General features: G+C 40.6%; 1 protein-coding gene across 1 annotated transcript in view; it reads right to left on the minus strand.

Moving 5' to 3' along the window:
* MDGA2 (MAM domain containing glycosylphosphatidylinositol anchor 2) overlaps positions 1-20,777 on the minus strand; it is a 361,344-nt gene that overhangs the window by 189,190 nt on the left and 151,377 nt on the right. The window contains exon 4 of the mRNA XM_034062525.1: positions 15,639-15,813. Within this exon, the coding sequence (XP_033918416.1) occupies positions 15,639-15,813 (175 nt within the window). The remainder of the gene's footprint in view (positions 1-15,638; positions 15,814-20,777) is intronic.

The following is a 20,777-nucleotide window of genomic DNA, read 5'->3' on the forward strand; positions in this document are numbered from 1 at the left end:
ACTTCAATGTGCCTTAATTAAAATGTTAGCGGTCAATATTTCCTTGAAAGCATCTCCAGAAGATGCTATTCATATGTAATTGCATTGCAGATAATGCCAGAGGAAAACAATCAAACAGCTGGCAAATAAGCTCTTTGTTGGGATATTTTAACACATTCCATGTTCATCTGTTTAATTTAAAATGAGCCCACACCATTCACAGTCTTGCAGACCGTACTGGTGTTGGGCTGTGCCACTGCATAAACACAGTGGGCCCAACTTTGTTTCATTTCATTTCAGTAGATCTCCTCGATCCAGAAGGAATGTAATCAGCAAATAAGCAATGTAAGTACATGGGAATTCAAGTCCAAAGCCTAAACAACATGTACAGATTCCTCCCAGTATTGATGAATTTATGCAAAGTAAATAATGGCCTCTGAGCCAGTTTGCATTTTCTGCTTTCAAAAGAGACTATTATTTCACACACACACTGAAAAAATAAAGCCAGCAGTCTACCTGCAACTCTCTTGAGCTGTATTTTTAGAAAGCATAATACTTAATAAAATATTATATATGCTTACGTTTGGGGTGGGATATGAGTTCGTATTTTTCCCCAGTTCAGTTATTCAATTACCTGTTCTCTGTATGTCCCAATGGATCTTCTGCATTTTTAACTTCTTGCAGAAATGCCAACTCAGCCGATGCCTGTGACAGTCTTGGGAGGAAACCACATCACAACCCTGGTCAGGACTGAGCCGGGAACAGAATCATGGAAAAAGGTCCAGAAAAGCCACTGTGAGCTCTGGCTCATCCTCTCCTGTGCCCAGAGGCATGACCAGCTCTGCTGCTGCCAGCACTGGGATGCTCCTCCAGCCTGTCCCCAGACAGCTCTCTGCAATAGATGTTCCCTGTCCTCTGGAGCTCCTGCTTCAGTATCTGCTCACCTCTACCATCAAATAGCTTCTCACACTGTCTAACCTAGATCTCTCACTGCAATTTAAGCCAATTACTGCTTGTCTCATCCTTTGTGATCTTCAGAAAAAAAATTCTTTCTTTTCTTTTGCACATCTGAAGGCTCCTATTAACAGCACCCTTCCTTGGCTTTCTCCTCTTCACCATGAATAATCCTCATGAATCATTTTACTCCTGCAACAGAAACCTTTCCTGCTCATCGGTCACTCTTCTGACCTTTTCCATCAATTCACATCTTATGATGCAGCACTGCCCATACCAGGAAGTGCTATAGCAGAAGGGTTATTTCAATTCCTTATAGAGATATCCCCTCACCTCCTACCAAATGCAGTATTTCTGCTTTCCAGAACTGCACGGCATGGTTTTGGCACATCCAAACCCACTGACACCCACAGGTGCTCCCTGACGGCTATTTCCCTTTGCAAAAGTGAAGGACATAAATCCAGCTGCCTTCTTACCAAAACATACTGTACAGATCACTTTCTGAATCAGTCCAACCTGTTTTCAAGGTCGAATCTGCCTCCTTGCAGTCCTCATCAGTTTGCTATCACCTGGAGCCCATTAACAAGCTGCAAAAAGCCATTTGAGACATCAGCTTTTTCAATTCCTGGTTACACAATGTTTTAGTTTCTCCCTACTCGCTGGCTGTTTAATTTATGAGCAGTGTGCCTCTGGCACACGGGAGCAAGATAAAACAGGAAACATTAAATTCTGACACTACAAGTGCCCTTATATCCCATTAGAAGTTATGGTCTGCTCCAAATTCCGAGCTCACAGCATTAGGAAGTCACAGGAAGGTACGCTACAACTTACTTTAACTGTAGTTTTACTTAGTGTAGGCAATGCAGATACTTCTGCATTGGAAGGAAATGTAAAACACAGTAGGATTTCTTTTCCTGAAAATATGCATGCATTAGAAGTTCTGTAAGTTCTATCCCTTCCTGACCTACTAGATATTTGTGTAAACTGAAAAATATCTGGGGAGAGAAAAAATCTTCCCAAAATCCTGTCAGCAAGTAGCAAAGTAGGTAATACATGGGGGTATTTGCATACCCACAGCTACTCTCTGGTCTAATTCTCCTTTATTTCAAGGACAGGATTATATATATTTAGATTTTTTTTTAAAGTGTACTTTGAAAGGGGTCAGTGTCAGTGCAGGCTCTCCACAGGGAAAGAGGGTATGCATCAACTTGCAGTTTCAGCTTTCTGTAAGGAACTGCATGGTCTGAGGTTTTCAGATGTCATGCCCCATCATCCCTCCTCCTCCTACCTCGCCTTGACACAGGGATGCTGCCTGTGATGCATCAATTAAGCACCGCAGGTCATGCTACCTCCCTTGTGCGTGGAGCTTGATGGTGTGATGAAGGCAAAAAACAACGGAGAGTGAAAAGAAGGGAAGGAGCATGAATAGATTTCCTGAAAACTGCAGATCAGTAGGTAACCAGGGTCCTATTTTACTGGCAAATGCAGATTACAGGAAAGCCTGCTTTAATGCTGGAAGGCTATTTAAAAATCCATCAGAACTCTAAAATATGCTATTAGGGACTCTGCAGTCCCAATACCTACTGCATAAAACTCCCAAGCTATTAGGCAAACCAACATCATTTCAGATCAGGCCATCAGCAGGTTGCCAAGTCTTAAAATAGCAGCTGCATTTAAAAGTATATTTAAACAAGAGAAGTGGGCAATTCAGCTCTGATGAAACCCAGAACTTGGTCTGTGCAAGGTGAGCTGGGACAAAGCTGCCAGGCATGTTGGCACTGGAGAGATGTCTAAAAACCTCGCAGTAGTCCCTGACTGATTGGGTTGCATTTGGCACTGAAGTACAACTGGTTGTAATGACACAAGGAAATCATGAGGCTATGCTCTAAGAGCCTCCGGAAACAGTGCTCTACAGATTTCCTTCCTGAAGTCTCACTTGTCTGCCAAATCCTAGCCACTCACCTTGCCTTCTACTGGATTGCTCGCAGCATCTGCTGGGGTTCCACATTCTTCTGGCTCCTGTATTTGGTAAGCAAGCAGGTGATGGTAAATGGAAACCTCACCCCAAGCATGGCTAGCAATAGAAGTACTGGAAACATAAAATAAACCCACAGTAGTAAGCTAAATCCACAGTAATCCCACTGTCTTCCAATCATGTCTGGAAGAGCAGTCTTTCAGGGGGGTGAAGAAGCTTCATCACACAGCTGAAGTCAAATGCAGCAGACGTGAGAATTGTTCTTCCTTGCTCTATGTTAGCAACAACCAGGAAATTCTGTTTTTCATGATTAAAATGGCATACAGGTCCCTATTACCACATTACTGGTGCTTCTGACTTTCAGCTCTTGCTCCTTAAATCAACTCCCCACCATGTATAAAATTAGCAAAGACATACGGCATGAGACCAATGATAAACTGCTGCAAACAGAATCATCCTAGAAATTTTATGAGTCCAGCAAATCACATATGCAGACTCAGTGGCTTAAGTTAAGCAGGGATTGTACCACCTCTATTCCTGGGCTATATTACTCATCCTTTCTTCCATCACAGCAATTTTAAGGAGGATGCTTCTCTTCATAACCATTTTCTCTCTATCCCTGCTAACAAGCTCTGTCTTCCCTGCAGAGCAGTGCACATACACTGTACTCTGCTCCCGATGGGATCAGAAATAGCTCAACAGGGCAATGAGACATCAAATGCAAACAGCCCTGCACAAAATGCACAGGCATTTATGCAACCTCACTGTGCCATCTCCCCAGAGATGGCATTAGGTGTTCATAATAAATTTCAATCCAGGATTCAGATTAGCACCCTCCTGGAAATCTCTACACCAGCTTACATCATTTGAAGTTGGTATTTTAAACAGCGTGTTTCTACCAGGAAGCAGAAGGTATGCAAATGATTTATGCTATAAAAATGACCTGGTGCACCCTCTAAATGATGCCCTCATTTTGGACAACATCCTACATCAGTACACTTAACAAAGCTTTCCATCAAGTACCCTAGAGTGAAACACTTCTAGACAGCAAGCACAATCTGGCACAAACCCAGGTGAAGGTGAGGGCAGCCACATGGGCCAAAAGAGTATCTTCATCTTCTTGCCTCTGGGATTGAACTCTAACCCACCCTAAAGGCAGAGAGTGCAGTGCCCGGGAGCAGAAAGCTCTGCAGCCACAGCTCAGGGATGCTTCCCAGCATTTCCAGTTTGAGATCCAACGGCTTTTAAAGATAATGTAAGTTACAACAGACCGTTGCACTGAACTACCTGTTAAAGCATAAAAGTAGAAACAAGAGGCTAAAATGTGGTTTAGGAGAAGAACACACAGATTTTCAGACTCTTCTGTATGCTGGTCAGTTCAGGGGTTTCCACACAGAGCTGAAAATCAGATGTGCAGTTATGGAAGTTAAAAAAGGGGGGGAAGAGGTCGTAAAGATAAAAAACTGAATCTACTCCCCAGTTCCCCTTCCTTGCAGCCTACCACAGATGTTCTGTGCTATGCCAAGGAGGCACCCAGGGTTCAGACTGGAATGACCTTGTCTCCCACAGGTAATTAAAAAAAGAATCTTTTCTATGAACAATTTGAAAGTGTACCACAAATGAGGAATTCTGCAGCTCATGAAGCCCACAGACATTTTTATCATTCTGGCTCAGTTCTGAACACACAAGTATTTTGTTAGCATTTTACAGGCATTAAATACAACCTTTAGTCGTCGTGAACAACGTCAGGCTTTTTTTTTTTTTCTCTTCATTGTAAAAAGGTTTTCATTGTAGAAAACTAAAAAGCAGATAAGCTAGTAAGGAACTGGTAACATTTAACAGTCACTGCAAAGCTATTTAATTCAGTCTGAATCGTGTGTCTGCTGGGGGTGTAAAAAGGCATTGAAATTACTGTAAGCACTCCACATTCGCATTAATACTTTCTGCTAGAACTACCTCAACTGTCCCACAGTATGCAGCTACATACTTCCTTGCTTATTTTCATACTGTTGCCATAGGCCACTGTGGTAAATAATGTCCATGAGGACTGTGCTAGGCTTTGCTTAACCCTCGTAAACATGCTCACTCTCAGCTTCTCATCACTTGTGTCAGGAAAACATCTTCCACTGCTAGGACAAGCAGGAGAAGTGCAAGCGTGATTTCTACCAATGCTACTTAACCCAGCCCTTGAGCCATGAAGACAAGTACCACCACTAAGGACAGCCTCAGAGATGCCACTAGCACTCAAGCATAAGACCTTCAGGGAAGGTACAAATGCAGTCATTAATGCCTCTGCAAACCCTGTCTTAGCAGCTCTGCTGTTGCCTGCAAGACAAAGACATTGTACAAAATTGTCCCAATACAAAATCCACTATCAGCCACATACTATAAACTTTCTCATGTAATCAGTCAAATCATTAGATCAAGACTCCCAGGCATGTGACATTCTATTTTCCAAATTAGACATATAAGGTAATAAGAATGCAAATAAAAACCCAAATCTAGATCTAAACAGTATAGCTCAGATGTCAGAGGCTCTCATAAAACACATTTACACCATTTATATTTCTCCTTCTGTTAAGGAGGATGATTTGGTACTACTCTGGCAGCTTTCATAGAATTACAGACTTGGGTTGGAAGGGACCATAGTTCCAACCCTGCTCGCCATAGGCAGCGACACCTTCCGCTATACCAGATTGCTCGAAGGCTTGTCTAACCTGGCCTCAAACACAGAAGCCCACTCTGTTCTCCCACATCATCAATCAAGACTTTAACAGAAGCCAACACCAACACTACCAAAAACATGACACCTCCCTGTCCAGGGGAAGCAAACACTTCTAAACTTCAACATGCAACAGTCTTGTTCAGTGAAAAGCAGTCTTCAATCTTCAGACAAACTCTCCATCAAAGAAAAAATGTAAACACACACTGAAATTAAAACCAAAACCAAACAAAACTAAAACAACAAAACCGAAACAAAACAAACACAGGCACAAAAAAAACCCCACACCACCAGAAAAAAAAAACAACAAAATACAGCCAATAAAAAACAAAACAAAACCAGCCCAAAATCAAACAAAAACCCAAAGACAAATTTTTACAAGAGGCATTTCTGCTCTTTCACTTCTCAACTGAGGAAAACCTCATTTTGGATAATAAAGGGTAGCTCACTGATATTTCGTTGCCCTTCCCTCTGAAATTCTGCAACACTTCCACCCTTGTCTGGGCATCTTTCCCCACTTTCTTGGGTGATGTGCACATGTGTAACAGGAAACTAATTCCAGCCAAATACTGCTTAGCTGCATAATAGCTGATCTATTTATGAGATACCATCATCTGCCCTTCAGCTTCCCAAATACATCCTCCACTGCAATCTTATACCTCCTCAGGCAATAATTGCCTCCATGATCCAACTGTCCAGCCAAAGGATTCATCAGAAAGATAGAACAGGATGAGCAGATTCTCCCAAGGTAATGAAAAACACAGGCACAAGTAATGGCCAAAGTTCCCAGACAGGGTGTGGAAATCTACCCACTTACATTTCTTTTAAGGAAAGACAACTTCCTTGAGATGTTTACATGTTTTACTGCTCTGTTGCTTCAGCTATTGCAAAAATTCTTAGACAGGTGGAGTCCCCAGCCACCACATGGCACTGCACCAACAGGATGGTTTTTAAACCTCCCTCACCAGCACTGAGGTCAGTTTTTCTCCTACTCCATCACATTATCACTATGCTGACAGTAAAGCTGTGCTTGCATGGTGGCCAACCTGCACAGGATATCTATAGTACAGGAGAGCATCTCTGGCTGCTGTTTTTTCAGTGACCTCAGACACTATGTGCAATTATGCCTCTGAGCAGAAGAGAGTTTCAAAGTGGTGCTGGGAAACAGAAACAGGTGGAAGTGATGGAGAATAGATTTCAATTAGATATTAGGAACAAGTTCTTTCTTATGAGGGTGGTGAGGCACTGGCACAGGTTGCTCAGAGAAGCTGTGGCTGCCTCATCCCTGGCAGTGTTCAAGGCCAGGCTGAATGGGGCTTGGCGCAACCTGGTCTAGAGGAGGGTATCCGTACCCACAGCAGAGGGTTGGAACAAGATGATCTTTTAGGGTCCCTTCCAACCCAAACCATTCTGTGATTCTATGATCCCTATTATTAAGGGCATCAAGACTGGGCTTGGAACTGAGACCAAAGCTAGTTCTTACTGGGATCTCTCAATGATACGACCCATCAGAGAGCCAGAAACCCTACAAGTAACACTAAAAAAGACAGTGAGGCTATCTGCTCACTGATGAAGGGCAGAAGTGATGCTACTCCAGGTGAGTCATAGGGACATAATCACATCAGATGTACCGATGTCCAGCAGCTCAAGTAGCCACAATACCATGGCTTAGTACCAACTGGTCCACACTAATATCCAGGTTTCTCCTTTCTCTAGGGTCTCTTACGTTTCCACGGAAATACTTTGTGTATACAACTGTGGTATCTCTAAAGCAGCTGCCTGGGTTACTTTCCTCTTCCCATGGGAAAAGTCGCTCTCACTTTCCATGCACATTTGCAGCTTAGTCTGGACTGAACGCAAGTCTTTGTGGTTTTACAAGTTAGGAAATGAACTGGGGCCTGATGAAGACACATCATCAGACACCCCAGCTGTGATGACCCTGTGTAGACCCAGGCCATAGCACTTCGCAGAGCTGGCCACCTCAACCAACCTAACCTCTTCCACTTCTTCTATTCCATAAACACCAATTCCAAGCATAGTCATTTTCAAAGGCTTTAATGTTGTAATGAACAAATCTGACCTCAGAGAGGGAATAATCAGAAATCCACAAATTAAGTTTGTGTTTCCCTCATGTTAAAAGATTACAATTATCAATATTGGAAAGCTTCTAAGTGTTTTCCATCTGCATAACACCTCATTTCAAAGTGTCTTCTTTTATTGTATCATGCAAAAATAGTGAGAAAAGATGAATATATTTATTTTCCTTATGTGCCAATGCTTATGCTACTGCTGCATATTAATTTTCCTTTTAAAAAAATAAACTTGCATTCATTATTTCTGGTTTTTCATCCAACCATGTGAATGAGGATTTAAGCATGTCATTGGGCTTTTAATGAATTAAAGGCCAATAAAGAACAAATAACATATCATTGAATACTGGTAGACACCAGAGATGGAAATTAAAAATGTCATTGCAGTAAGAACTATGGTTCACTGTGGCCAGTACCAGGCAAACACAAGTCAAAGAGGCAGCACAGAAAATAATGAAGCAGCTGAACTATATTTTCAAATCCCTGAATTATGTGATAATTGCTGTAGCCTGGAGACTGACACAAACATCTCCAGAGAAGTGTGCAGAAAAGATGCACCTCAAACATGTAGGATTAAGATTCCACACAAGCCCAAGGAGGAAATATCCCCAAGTCAAAGCCCAACAGGTCCTGAAAATGTGGTACACACATCTCGAACCAGCCCCTTGCACGAACCCTGTTCCCACCACAGAAAGCGAAGTTCCCTGTAGTTCAGCACCAAAGCAGCATTCTGAGCATGTGCAGGGGCCAAAGCATCAGCATCACATCAGATCCTCCCCGTGTGAACCCCAGAGCAAAAAAGGATTAAGCTGCTGCTTGGGTGTTACAGTCATACTAACACTGATAGTCCAACATCTACATTTGTGCTACTGAGAAAAAAAAAAAGAAGAAACATTACAGTGGTCAGGTCTGAGGTTCAGCCCAAGCACATGCATCACTTACCCTCTTCAAAACCATTCTAGCAGCAATAATACCATCTGAATCTACAGAAGTGCATGCTGCCAGTGCCTAGATTTTAAAATCCAAAGGTTATTCAGGATGGGGAAAGCTGAGTGAATGAAAAAGATTTCTTTAATACCCTTTGTGCAATGGAAACTGAAAAACGTGGCATGCTGAAAGACTGAAACACTGTAATTATCTAAGGAGGTACTTCAAGACTCACCATAAAGCACTATCTTCAGTAGTCATTTTTACCACCAGTGTATGCATAAAACAAATAGTCCATTGCTATAAATCCTCCCTGTAAACTTATACATTGCTTCAGTAGAATTTAAGAGCTCATTTTTAAATATTTTTCCATATGAAATTCCCCATACTCATTCCTTCCTAGTATCAGACTAGGATGTAGCAAGAGGGAATCAGAGGGCAGGTTTTTTATCATTCATGAAGAGCACACAATTATCTCATTCGGACAAAAATAGCACTCTGGGAGAAAGCATCACCTCCTCCTCATCCCAGCAAGTTTAAATCCAGCTTCCCTGGCTTCTTAGGACTGCGATGAACTGGGGAAGGCTGAGAATCATAGTATCATAGAACCAAGTAGGTTGGAAAAGACCTTTAAGATTCAAGTCCTACATTTACCCCAGCACTGCCAAGACCACCACTGAAACATGTTACTGAGAACCTCATCTACATGTTTTGTGAATGCTTCCAGGGACGGTGATTCCACGACTGCCCTGGGCAGCCTATTCCAATGCCTGATTACACCCTCTGTGAAGAAATGTTTCCTAATATCCAATCTAAGCCTCCCTTGGCGCAGCTTGAGGCCATTACCTCTTGTCCTATCACTTGTTACTTGGGAGAAGAGACCAAGCCCCACCTCACTCCATTCCATCCTCCTTTCAGGTAGCTGTAAAGAGTGATGAGGTCCCCCCCGAGCCTACTGTTCTCCAGAGAAGGAATATGACGAGCAGCCAGCAGTTTCAGCTAATTCCTCTCCCCATTCCCAGTATTGTATCTTCAATAGCACATCTATTTTGCCCTACATAAGTATCATACTGATTGTGTGCACACATCTGTACATGTCTTTTATTAAGAGATAAAGCAAAGCTGTGGCTTCCCAACAAGCACGTTCAAGCCCTATAGAATAGCATCACAGCAGAGGTTGGCACATGATGGTACATCTGCAGTGGCCTATCAGAGCAATTATTGGGACTTAAATAATTCTTGACATTGCATTTGATTCTGCATCCTAACAATAGGATTTAGCAGTGGACAGAAAATTTGGGGTGAATCTGGACTCCTGAATGTGAGGAAAAAGCAGTATGTCTGCTGCTAACACAAAAGACAGAGATGGAAGCAGTGCAACTAAACCCCTCTGCACAACACTCAGCATTTCCCTGCACTATCCTTTACCAGACTGATAAAGGAAATTAGCATCACGACCTCCAAATTACCGACCCTATGCTCCTTCTGAATAACACTTCTCTTGCAAACTCGTGATTGCACACACTACTAGGAGACACGCTCAAATACTGAAGATTAGCAGTTTGCTATTTTTGTCATTTGACACGTATTATCAGCAGCATTCTGTGTCATTGCAAGCCAGCAAAGCTGTGATGCTCCTTGTTTGCTAAAGTAATCTGTCAACACCAAACATGTTTTAGTCAGTCCCATACCACAAATAGTGAAAGTCCCATTCTTCCTGACTCTAAGGCTGAGTTGCATCAAAGAGCATAGGAGACAGGTACAGCCATATGAGGTGTTTTGCCTAACCAAGTCTCTACTCTGAGGCAGGATCTGATGAGGTCTTTAATGCATGACACATACCTATACATACCTATAAAAAGGGTAATCTTCTTCGGGGGAATGGCTTTAACTTAACAGAGGGCAGATTTAGATTAGATATTAGGAAGAAGTTCTTTCTTGTGAGGGTGGTGACGTGCTAGCACAGGTCGCTTACAGAAGCTGCGGCTACCCCATCCCTGGCAGTGTTCAAGGCCAGGTTGGACAGGGCCTGGAGCAACCTGCTCTAGTGGAAGGTGTCCCTGCCCATGGCAGTGGATTGGAACAAGATGATCTTTAAGGTGCTGTCCAACCCCAACCATTCTGTGATTCTATGATCCCTATTATTAAGGGCATCAAGACTGGGCGTGGAAGTGAGACCAAAGCTAGCTCTTACTTTGATCTCTCGGTGACACAACCCATCAGAGAATCAGAAACCCTACAAGTAACACTAAAAAAAAAAAAAGATAAATTGAAATGAGAGATTTGAACCTAGAAGTGAAAGTGCTGGGGAAACCCCACACGTGGTAAGCAGAGACCCTAGACAACTATGACCTCGACAAATATTACACATATTAATGTGTAATATTTTGAGCAACCTCGTCTAGTGGACAGTGTCCCTCCTCATGGCAAGGTGTTAGAATGAGATGGTCTTTAAAGGGTCCTTCCAACCCAAGCCATTCCATGATAATATTCATGCACATCAACAGGTATTTGGGAAGAATAGCTAGGGACCATCAGAAGCCTTCCCCCTCCTATAACTGTATCTTTCAGAGGACTGGAATTGGTGCAGGGCATATTCCAACCATAGGATAACCTGAGTGCTGCGAATAAACTGCATCAGGTTTCCCTGACCTCCCCCCTGCCGTAACTCCATTGCAATAGAAAAGCAGCCAAAATCCAGCACACACACAGAAGCAGCTGATGGTTGACAGACTTGTTTCATGTGAAGAAAATAACTTATGGTGGATCTAATTCATCTTGTATAAATGGACAGTTTCTGGAAATACAGCTTCAGTCAAAGATTTAAGTGGATCTCTGAGCAAAAGAAATGGTTGTTTCCCCTAAACCCCCAGATTAACCTCTTAATCCTGGAATTACAGATTTTCTCATGATACAAGCAGTATTTTCTGCATAATGTATGTCTCCTACTATGTAACAAAATCATATCTGTTTTGATAAAAATTTTTCATTCTGACTTCCAAATTAATTACAGAAATCTTTTAACATAAACCTGACTGTTTACTCAATCTTCTTTTATAGTCCATAAGTATGCATGAAGAACACAAAAATACATTTTCAATGAAGCAATTAGTTGGTTTTTTTTTGTTAAAAATTAGGGATAAGAAGAAAAGCTGTCTTGTAGGAGTTCTGCTTCTTTAAATAAAAAAAAAAAGACCAAACTCCAAAAAGCTTAATTTATACTGTAAGTTTCCTTCCTTAAAAAAGGAGAAAGTGTCCTCCATAAGTCAAGCAAAAATCTTCCTAGGAGTCAAGTACAAAAGCTTTTTCTTCAAAGAGAAAAGATGAGATGTACTTTAAAGAGATAATTCCAGAGAAGGAAGAAAAAGAGTTCAAGTCTAGGGTGAATACAGTTTGGATATATGAGGCAGTTTCTTCTCCTGGTGGCTCAAGAAGAATGGAAACCTTCCTCCTGAGAATTCACTGCCAAGGGAAATGAGTGCACTTGATTTCACCTGATGTGAGAAACAAGGATCTTCAGCCTCAGCTGGGAGAGCAAAAAACTATTTTTTAAGACACATAAAGTAAGGAGAGGAAGTTGTCTCCTGAAGAAGAGATTGTTACTATTCTATTTACCACAGTCTTATCCCTCCACAAATGAAAAACCTTTCTAATAGAAACTAGCAAAGAAAACTGAGTTACAGGCATGTTCTCCTCTCTCTTTTGATGAGTAGCTGTAGGTGGAATGAGAACTTTGGCAACACTGAATTGCTTTTTTTTTTCTTTCCCTTCACCTTTTTTACATTTAAGTGTTTTGACACCAGACCAAAAGGCACTGCTAGCTTTCGAAGGTTTGACTTAGACCTGTGTGTGTAAAAGGAACAGAAGACACTGTGGCCTGGTTTAGCATAAGCTGTGACGGCTTATGACCAGTGCTATCACCTGTGAAGTGCAAAATTCCCTCTCCTTGTTGCATCACTATACACATATACGGCTAAATACAGCTTTATGGGAATGCAGCTAAAGGGCTTTCCTTGAGCTCTCAGAGATTCAGCCATCTAGCAGGCATGTCTATGTCCAACAGGTAAAACCAGCCCACTGGGATGCTACTTATTCTTCCTAAAGCTGCTCTTACCCTTCTGCCCAGCAGAGGATTTATACCCCTGTCTATCTTCAAAATGACTCATTCACCACTTCTTTCTGTATAATTATTGCAGTAGCAGCAAATGGGGCTCCAAGTACTGTTGAATGCCAAAGCTAACTGGAAAATGAAACCCAAGAAATTGCTGGAGTGTGAGATTTCCCATCCAAATGCTGATATTAAAATTTCCCAACCAGCCAACAAGTCAATAATGGAAATGAATGAGGAAACAAAGACTTTCTGTGGATTTTTTTTCAACAGTTAATTTTCAAGCTACACAGATATAGTTCCTTTTCAAATTTTAAATTAGAGGCTGAAGACCTAAATTAGCCATTAGGGACTGCTTTTTATCCAAAACTAATATGGAATATTACTTTAATATTGTTTTCTCTCTTTATATTTACAAGCCAACATGCTTCCAAAGTGATTTTTACCCATACAGTTTTTAAGAAATATAAACATTTTGTTTGCTTAAAAATATATTTGAAGGTTTCATCAAAATATTAAAAGCATTCTTCTTTGCTCTAATAATATTTTTACTTTCAAAAGGGAATATTATCTGGTTTCCACATGTTTGTATTTGACAGTTATCTAAAAGTGTCAGAAAACTGTCTTTCTCCATATAACTTTTATAAATACGTGTTTATTATTGCAATAAAAACAAAACAAAATCTATGTTGATAGAAAATGTTGGCTAAGTACTTGTGATCCTTATGGTTCATTTTGTGGTCTCTGAGTCAGAAAACACACCAATCCCAAATATTCCTGCTCAGTACGACTCAGTTTTTGAATCAGCAAACACATGATCAATTAAGTCAATTTTCAAGAAGCAATAAATAAATTTTTAAAAATCAATTTAAAAAAGGACAAAATTATCTTAAACTACTTGTAGCATTCCAATTTCCAAAACTTTGATTTCTTATGAGCTTTTCTGTGGGGTACAGGGTTTTTTCTCCTATCTTTTTCACAGCTAGATCCAATCTTCACTGGCACATTAAGCTTACTGCAGTAGCACTGTCTGCCTGTAAATATTTGATCATCAGCAGATGAAAATACCCAGTGAAATATCAGCCTGCATATGAAGGGGAACCCACCTAGGATTTAATCACATCTGAAACCTGAAGACTGTCATGTTCCAGAAAGACATTATTTGAAGTATATTAAGAATCAGTGCATGATGTAAAAAACAAACTTCAATCCATAATAAGTCCTAGACAGAAAATCTGAGAACACATTAATAGCTAAACAAAATATGATACAAGGAAAAAGACCTATTCCAGAAGGAAGACTCAATGAAATTCCAGAAAAATATCAAAATTTCGAAACAATCTTTCCCAAACCTTCCTCTTCAGACCATATAGCATCTTAGTCTTGAGGCTCTTTTTCCTGCCTTTCTGCAAACATCAGTTTCAGTGCCATGCCTAAGATTAAGAATTAACAAGAATCTAATACATGGATGCTGGGTAACAGAGAAATGCTTTAATGCATCCAAAAGAAGAGACCCAAATGTTTGCTCTTGGGGTTTTTATTGAACAGTGACACAGGGCTGACCTACAAAATTACTTCCTAATTCAGTCACTGTTCATAAGGATTTACAAATTTGGCATTGGTATGTTACAGCTCATTAAGCACATCACAAAGCTAAGTGCACACACACCAGGCAAGGAAATCCCCTTAAAGGCAGTTACCCCCTCCACCAATCCCATAGCTAATAAACAGAAATTGTCACCACTTGGGTCTCTAGATTAACATACATCCTGATATTTATCTGACAGAGAGGGGGTTCCTTTTGGGAAGAAAAGACGACCACTTGTATAGTCACAGGACAGTCAGGTTTCTCTTTGAAGGACACAGGAGACTAAATGGCTAACTTCATGCTCTAGCTATTTATTTAATTACATATGTGACATGTAAACATATTTGTTTACATGACACTACACTTGCATTAGGAAAGTTTCTAAATGTATATTGCAAAGACTTTCTATCTTTGGAGCACTTAAAACAGATTTTGAACAGTTTTCCTCCATCTGAAGTGTACATAAAACCACAGTTGTTTGAGGCATTTGGGTCTTCTCACTTTCAACAGCTGAGTCTAGTCACATCATTTACACTCAGATGCAAAGTTTACCTTTAAACCTACAGCAATGAACTACCTGATCACAAACAGGAGCTGTGCTGCATCTGACTAGCCCACTCATTGACACTGGAGTTGTACAAGTCAGACTGGAGTTTGGTGGGGTTTGTTTTTTTTTATTCCATTTTGTGCATTTATTGCAGTGTGGCATTTACAATTCTTTCCTCTTTTTCTGCAGGCCCTGGTGACCAACCACACTGCAATCCCAATACTTCATATTTTTGACTGCCCAACATTTCACCTGCAGCTTCTAAAACTTCATATCATAGGAACATAAAGAGATGACAAAAACAAAACAAAAAGTACCACAAAAGCAAGCAACATCTTTCAGCAGCAATTAAAGTAAAATAGCAAAACACATCTGTACCTGCTCCCATATCAGTTTCAAGGGCAAACTCAGCCAAAAGTAAAAGAGATTAAGGGCTGTGCCACGTATTAGATCTTCACCCTTTGCAAGATGCAGACAAATCTTCCTCTGATATCTAAGCAGGCTCAGCTGTACCTGAGCTTCATCTTTCTTACTGAAGTACTGCAATTTTGTTTAAAGGTATTCCCATACACCAGCAGCCCCACCTGTCTTCATCAGCAACAGCCACAAGTCTTCTAACCATAATATTTCCGTGCTTCCAAAAACTGCAGAATCTGCATTTCAAAGATCTGGTTGCTTCTTTGCAATGCCAGGTATTATAAAAAAATAATAAAAAACACAGTAAGAACTTCCCAAGCAGTTTACTTACAGTACACGTCCACTCTTATGGACTTTATGGCTGGTGAACCCAAGCCGTTCTCAGCCTTGCAGTAATAGCGTCCTCCTTGGTGTCGCTGGATATTGGATATCCTCAGAGTTTCATTGAAGACGCTCGAATCTTGAAATCTGTCAGAGGCACTTCCTGCTGTTTTGGTCCACCTGATCTGAGCAAGCACCAAAAAATATTGTTACTTTAACTCTGTAAAAGTGAGCAGAACATATTTTTCTTCACAAAACTGAGAATCCTGTATGCAGCAGGCAGGTTTTTATTGAAGGACTTTGCAAACTCTTCCAGAAAACTGCATAGCTCATGCTTAAAATGAAAAACGCCACCTAAGTGTACCTGAAAGGTAATCTTGCATTAATCACTCTCTCAGAAACAGTTGATTGCTTTTGATGAAAACATCCCATTAAAAATGAATGACACTAGCAGAGATATGGAGAAGAACTCGAGCCACCATCAGTGATACACAGCAGGAATGGCTGCAGAGAAATTCCTTATAATTGTCACTGAAATAGTATTTGTGAAAGATGAGGGCACATCAGAAAGCACCTTCAAAACAAATGATGGATTATCTTTTATCAACAATAAAATCCAATTTTAAGGAGTCAAATGATCAGTTGCTTGAAACTGCAACTACTACCATCTATTTCTTTAAATAGGTAGTTTGTTTTGGGTTTTTTTATGTCGTTTACAGCAATTACAGATTGCTTTATCTGGTAATTCTTTTTCCAAAAGCAAAGAGCTTTTAAAGGGAATATTTTAATTCCAGAACCATAAAAATGCCAGTAACAGTTCAGTGTAACCAACAGCTGCAAAGAGGTGGATATGCATACTGCTAATACCCATGCTTGATGAGCCAAGTCCTTGCCTGCATGATTTGGTACTCTAGAGACACCCCTAGATACCTCCTTCTCTTTCAGTTCACACTAGTTCAGTGACCAGGACAAACAACACCAAAACTGATTTTTATACGAGAAGGTTTTTGTGCCTACAGAGGCCGTAAGTGGGACACTTGCATTAAAAAGAGTTTCTGTCTCTTCCTGACCTTCTCAAAGCTGTCTCTTCTCAATCCCATGCACTAATTCTATGCCAGGGTAAAGACCTGCAGTCATTGATATAAATGAGATTGATGTAAGACAAAATAATAAATATTTGTCTATTTGTTCCCAGACAACAGTCCCCAAACACTGTCCAAAAGTAGTGCAGCTGTGATTTAAAGAAAAGCATTTGGACACTGATCCATCGGGATCTGCTAGGCAGGCTGTCACAAGCAATCTTAAGCCAGTATTGGCTTGGTTTGGACAAGGCAGCGCAAGCCTGCCATCACTAGCAAGTTCCTGTCTCCATGACCAATTAAGACTGAGCTGGACATGCTGTGCTTCCAGCCCTCTCTCATGTGAGGGAAAGTCTCAAGGATGAGCTGGAAGGCCTTTGGTGGGTATCAAGGTGGCCTTGGCTGGAGGAAGATCATTTCCCCAGGGTGCATACTCAAGTTCCACCATAGCCAGTCCTCACCCAGAACTGGGGTCTGGATAACAGTAACCTGCACAAAAGCACAACGTGGGCAGGGTTCAGCCTTCCTCTCATTGAGATCTTCTCCTGGGCAGGAAGGATCTTCCATAAAAGTCTCTGAAGTGAAAAATTCATGACCAGCTATAGCCCACATAAATTCTCCTCCCCTTGAAAGAAGCGCGGTCACAGGCTTTGGAGGCTGAATTTGCAGCAAACAATACTCCAAAACCATTTTCATCTTTCTGTCTTGTTATATTCAGAAGCCTAAATGGCTTTGCCCTCTTGCCAGGTGACCTGCATAACTCTCATCAGGTTTTGCTGCTCTGGGATAAAGCAAATATGCCAAACTCCACATCTACAACATTCAGTCTGCATGTGAGAGAGACGCTATTAGCACTGCTATATTTACCAGTCTCAATCTGTCGGTACTTCTATTCTAAACCCTTGGCTCCAGGGCTTTTTAAATCATCCATATAAATTTGCTGCAGGATAATTTTGGAACACATGCTCAGCTTCTGCATGCTGCAGAATACAATTTCATCATATACATTTCAAATGCTTGAGTATTTTAAAAAAGTGTTTAGGATGTTCACTGAATCTCTCGCCTGTTTTATTTCCCTTTATGCAATTAGAATTGCAGAAAAAGTGTTGTTTGATTTTGAATTGGAAAATGATTATAAGCAGGACTTCTCTCTTCCTCCCATTCCTCTCTGACAAAACATTTCCCAGAAAAGACAGTCTGTGCTGTCAAAAGAACATTTATATGTTCTTCAATAATGTATTATAAGTATTATCAGTATATATGTAACTGGCAATGTTACATAACTTACACAAGAAATATAGCGAAGTTCATTTAGATGCTGTCAGTTTTATCTTTTTTTATAAATGCAAACACATCCCCCCTCCACTACATCCTAATGCTGATGTATTATCTTTATTATTATGAATTTTAACAAGATTATGTTTGGCTGTCAAGAAAAGCAGACATTTCAGCTTTAACAAAATGTATATGCATGTACGTTTTAGAGGAAAGAGGAGTAATGTTAACAAATTAACTAATTTCGTAGTGTATATAGAGGTCCCTAAGGAATAAAAGAAATACTGTCAACTAGATACTCTCTTAAAATATATCCTCCAGGAATGTCACTGGTCTGATTTAACTTCAGTTCATTATTTACCTTAGCTTTAATTTAACATACACACAGAACTATCCTGATCAATATTGCATTGTAATTTATCGAACACACTGTGAAGAAAGATGACTCTCAAACACTATGCTAATGCAGGAATCAAAAAATTTGGCACAGGAAAAAACAGATATCTGAGGCTGAAAACCTCGGAGAGGTCCCTAGTGGTTTCTCTCACGGCAAGCTCCAGTCCACGCTTTGGGGTGACCTTTAATAACTTTTAAGAGACTGAGACCTTCAAGTCCACCCTTACAGATGGAGCATCTCATGGTTCAGCTCTAGTGTTGAAGCCTTCAGCACTGCTTACTGCAGTGATGTTTGGAGACACAGTCCTGACATCATCCCAGTTTCAAAGTGGGGCCTGGCAGCAAAGAAGGACTACGGGCTCATGAGACATTGTGACAACTATGAGTCTCAAATCATAGAATCTACAGAATCCCAAAGCAGCATCCATGCTGTTCTACACTGGAGGATTTCAAAATTCTCTGCATTACTAGATTTAAACAGCAACAACAAAAAGCATTAGACGGTATATTCACATAGTTCAGATACTCAAGTGTTTTCAAATACCTCAGCACAAAATGTTGCCACAAAGCAGGTTGCTCACCCAGGTGCATTTTATCAATATTTGCTATTCATTATCTGCTCCCTTGTTTGAAAACTCCACTGCCTACTGGAAAGCAGCACTGCATACTGTGTGTCTATTCAGAGAGTGTGCATACCACAGGAAGTAAAAAAATTCTGTTCCACCTGAAAGTCAAAGCTAGTCTTGCTTGTAATGTGTTTCAACTAAAAATCTAAATCCACACATCATAGCATACATAAACTGGACTAATAAATGTTAATCCATTACATAGATACACACTCGCTAGCTTCTAAGGATGCAATTTTCCCAAGTATTCACTGTTACTCTGATGCACATTTGGAAATCCCACCCATGAACTGTCATTGTTCTGCCATACGATTATCTGTCCAGGTCACTTCAGATGGTATCCCTACCCTCCAGCATGTCAACTGCATCACACAGCTTGGTGTCATTGGCAAACTTGCTGAGCTCAATCCCACTGTCTGTCTCACCAACAAAGATAGAATCATAGAATCATAGAATAGTTAGGATTGGAAAGGACCTCAAGATCATCTAGTTCCAACCCCCCTGCCATGGTGCTGAATAGTGCACGTACATGTACCAACGCCAAGCCCTGAGAAATTCCACTTGGCACTGACTTGGACATCAAGACATTACTTATACCCTGAGCCACTGAACACGCAGAAGTACAAAATTATTTATGAACAATACAATTAAAAATTATTAAAATTTAAAAAATTAATAAGTTATGACCCCTGTAGAAATATCATGACCTATGTACTTGTCCCATTTGTATATGCCCATAAATTCTCTTACCATCAGTATCTCTGATAGTATTTATTGCCTTAAGGAGATGCCCCAAGACACACAGTCATATTTCACCCTACAGTTTCACTTTTCTTAATGAGCTTTCCTTCAATTCAGTAGGAGTCACAGACTTTACACTTTTAGACTAAAAATGCAGAAACTCACTGAAATCTGCCTAATGCAGCAACTGTAAGTAAATATGTTACTTAAAATACGCCCAGTGCACAGGGGGTTGGCACTGCATCCCACTGCCACTAACTACAGTCACTACACTCTGACATCATGAAGAAAACAAGGATGAGGAAAACATCCTGATGATAACCTCCTGGTATAATGCCCAAATCTATGCCTCGTATTAAATGCCTCCTTTGTAGGCAAACAGTCATAAAAGAGGTATTTGAAGAACTCCACTTGGATGTGCTGGAACATATCTCTATGCCTAAAAACATGAGAGCCTTTGGAAAAAGCTTTCTTTCCATTTTTCCATGAGATTATTTTTGTTCTCAGGAAAGCAATGGCTGGTGCAGCAGCCACTGAAGACAGGAAGCACTCAACATCTTCACAATAAACACAGAGGACATAATGTACAAAAGACCCCTTTGAGGCCAGGAAAGAGAAAGACTTCTGCTCTTCTTGTTAAGGAAACTATCTGAAGCCATTTTGAATGTATGTATCTCCCCTGACCTCTTCCTCTGTTACAGAGGAGTTATAACCACACTGTAGATCTCACTGCCCTGTGAGGTACACCCAAGCTCATCTGAAATGGGTCAGCCTAGGATCCTGCCACAGCCCTGTGGAGACTCCCATATACTACCCTGTTAGGCAATGAACCAAAAAAAACCCAAAACATAAATAAAAAGAATACTCTTACAAAACACACTAAAAAAAAAAAAAAAAAAAAAGAGAAAGAGTGAAATAAACAAAAAGTCCAGGAGAGCACACTGGATCCAAGTTTTCATTGCCTGATACTTGCAGTAAGTGGGAAATGTGTTGGCCCAAAATAGACCATTTTTCAATGAACTCCCGCTTCCC

Source organism: Melopsittacus undulatus, chromosome 4, assembly GCF_012275295.1.
Source record: "Melopsittacus undulatus isolate bMelUnd1 chromosome 4, bMelUnd1.mat.Z, whole genome shotgun sequence".
Lineage (NCBI taxonomy): Eukaryota > Metazoa > Chordata > Aves > Psittaciformes > Psittaculidae > Melopsittacus > Melopsittacus undulatus.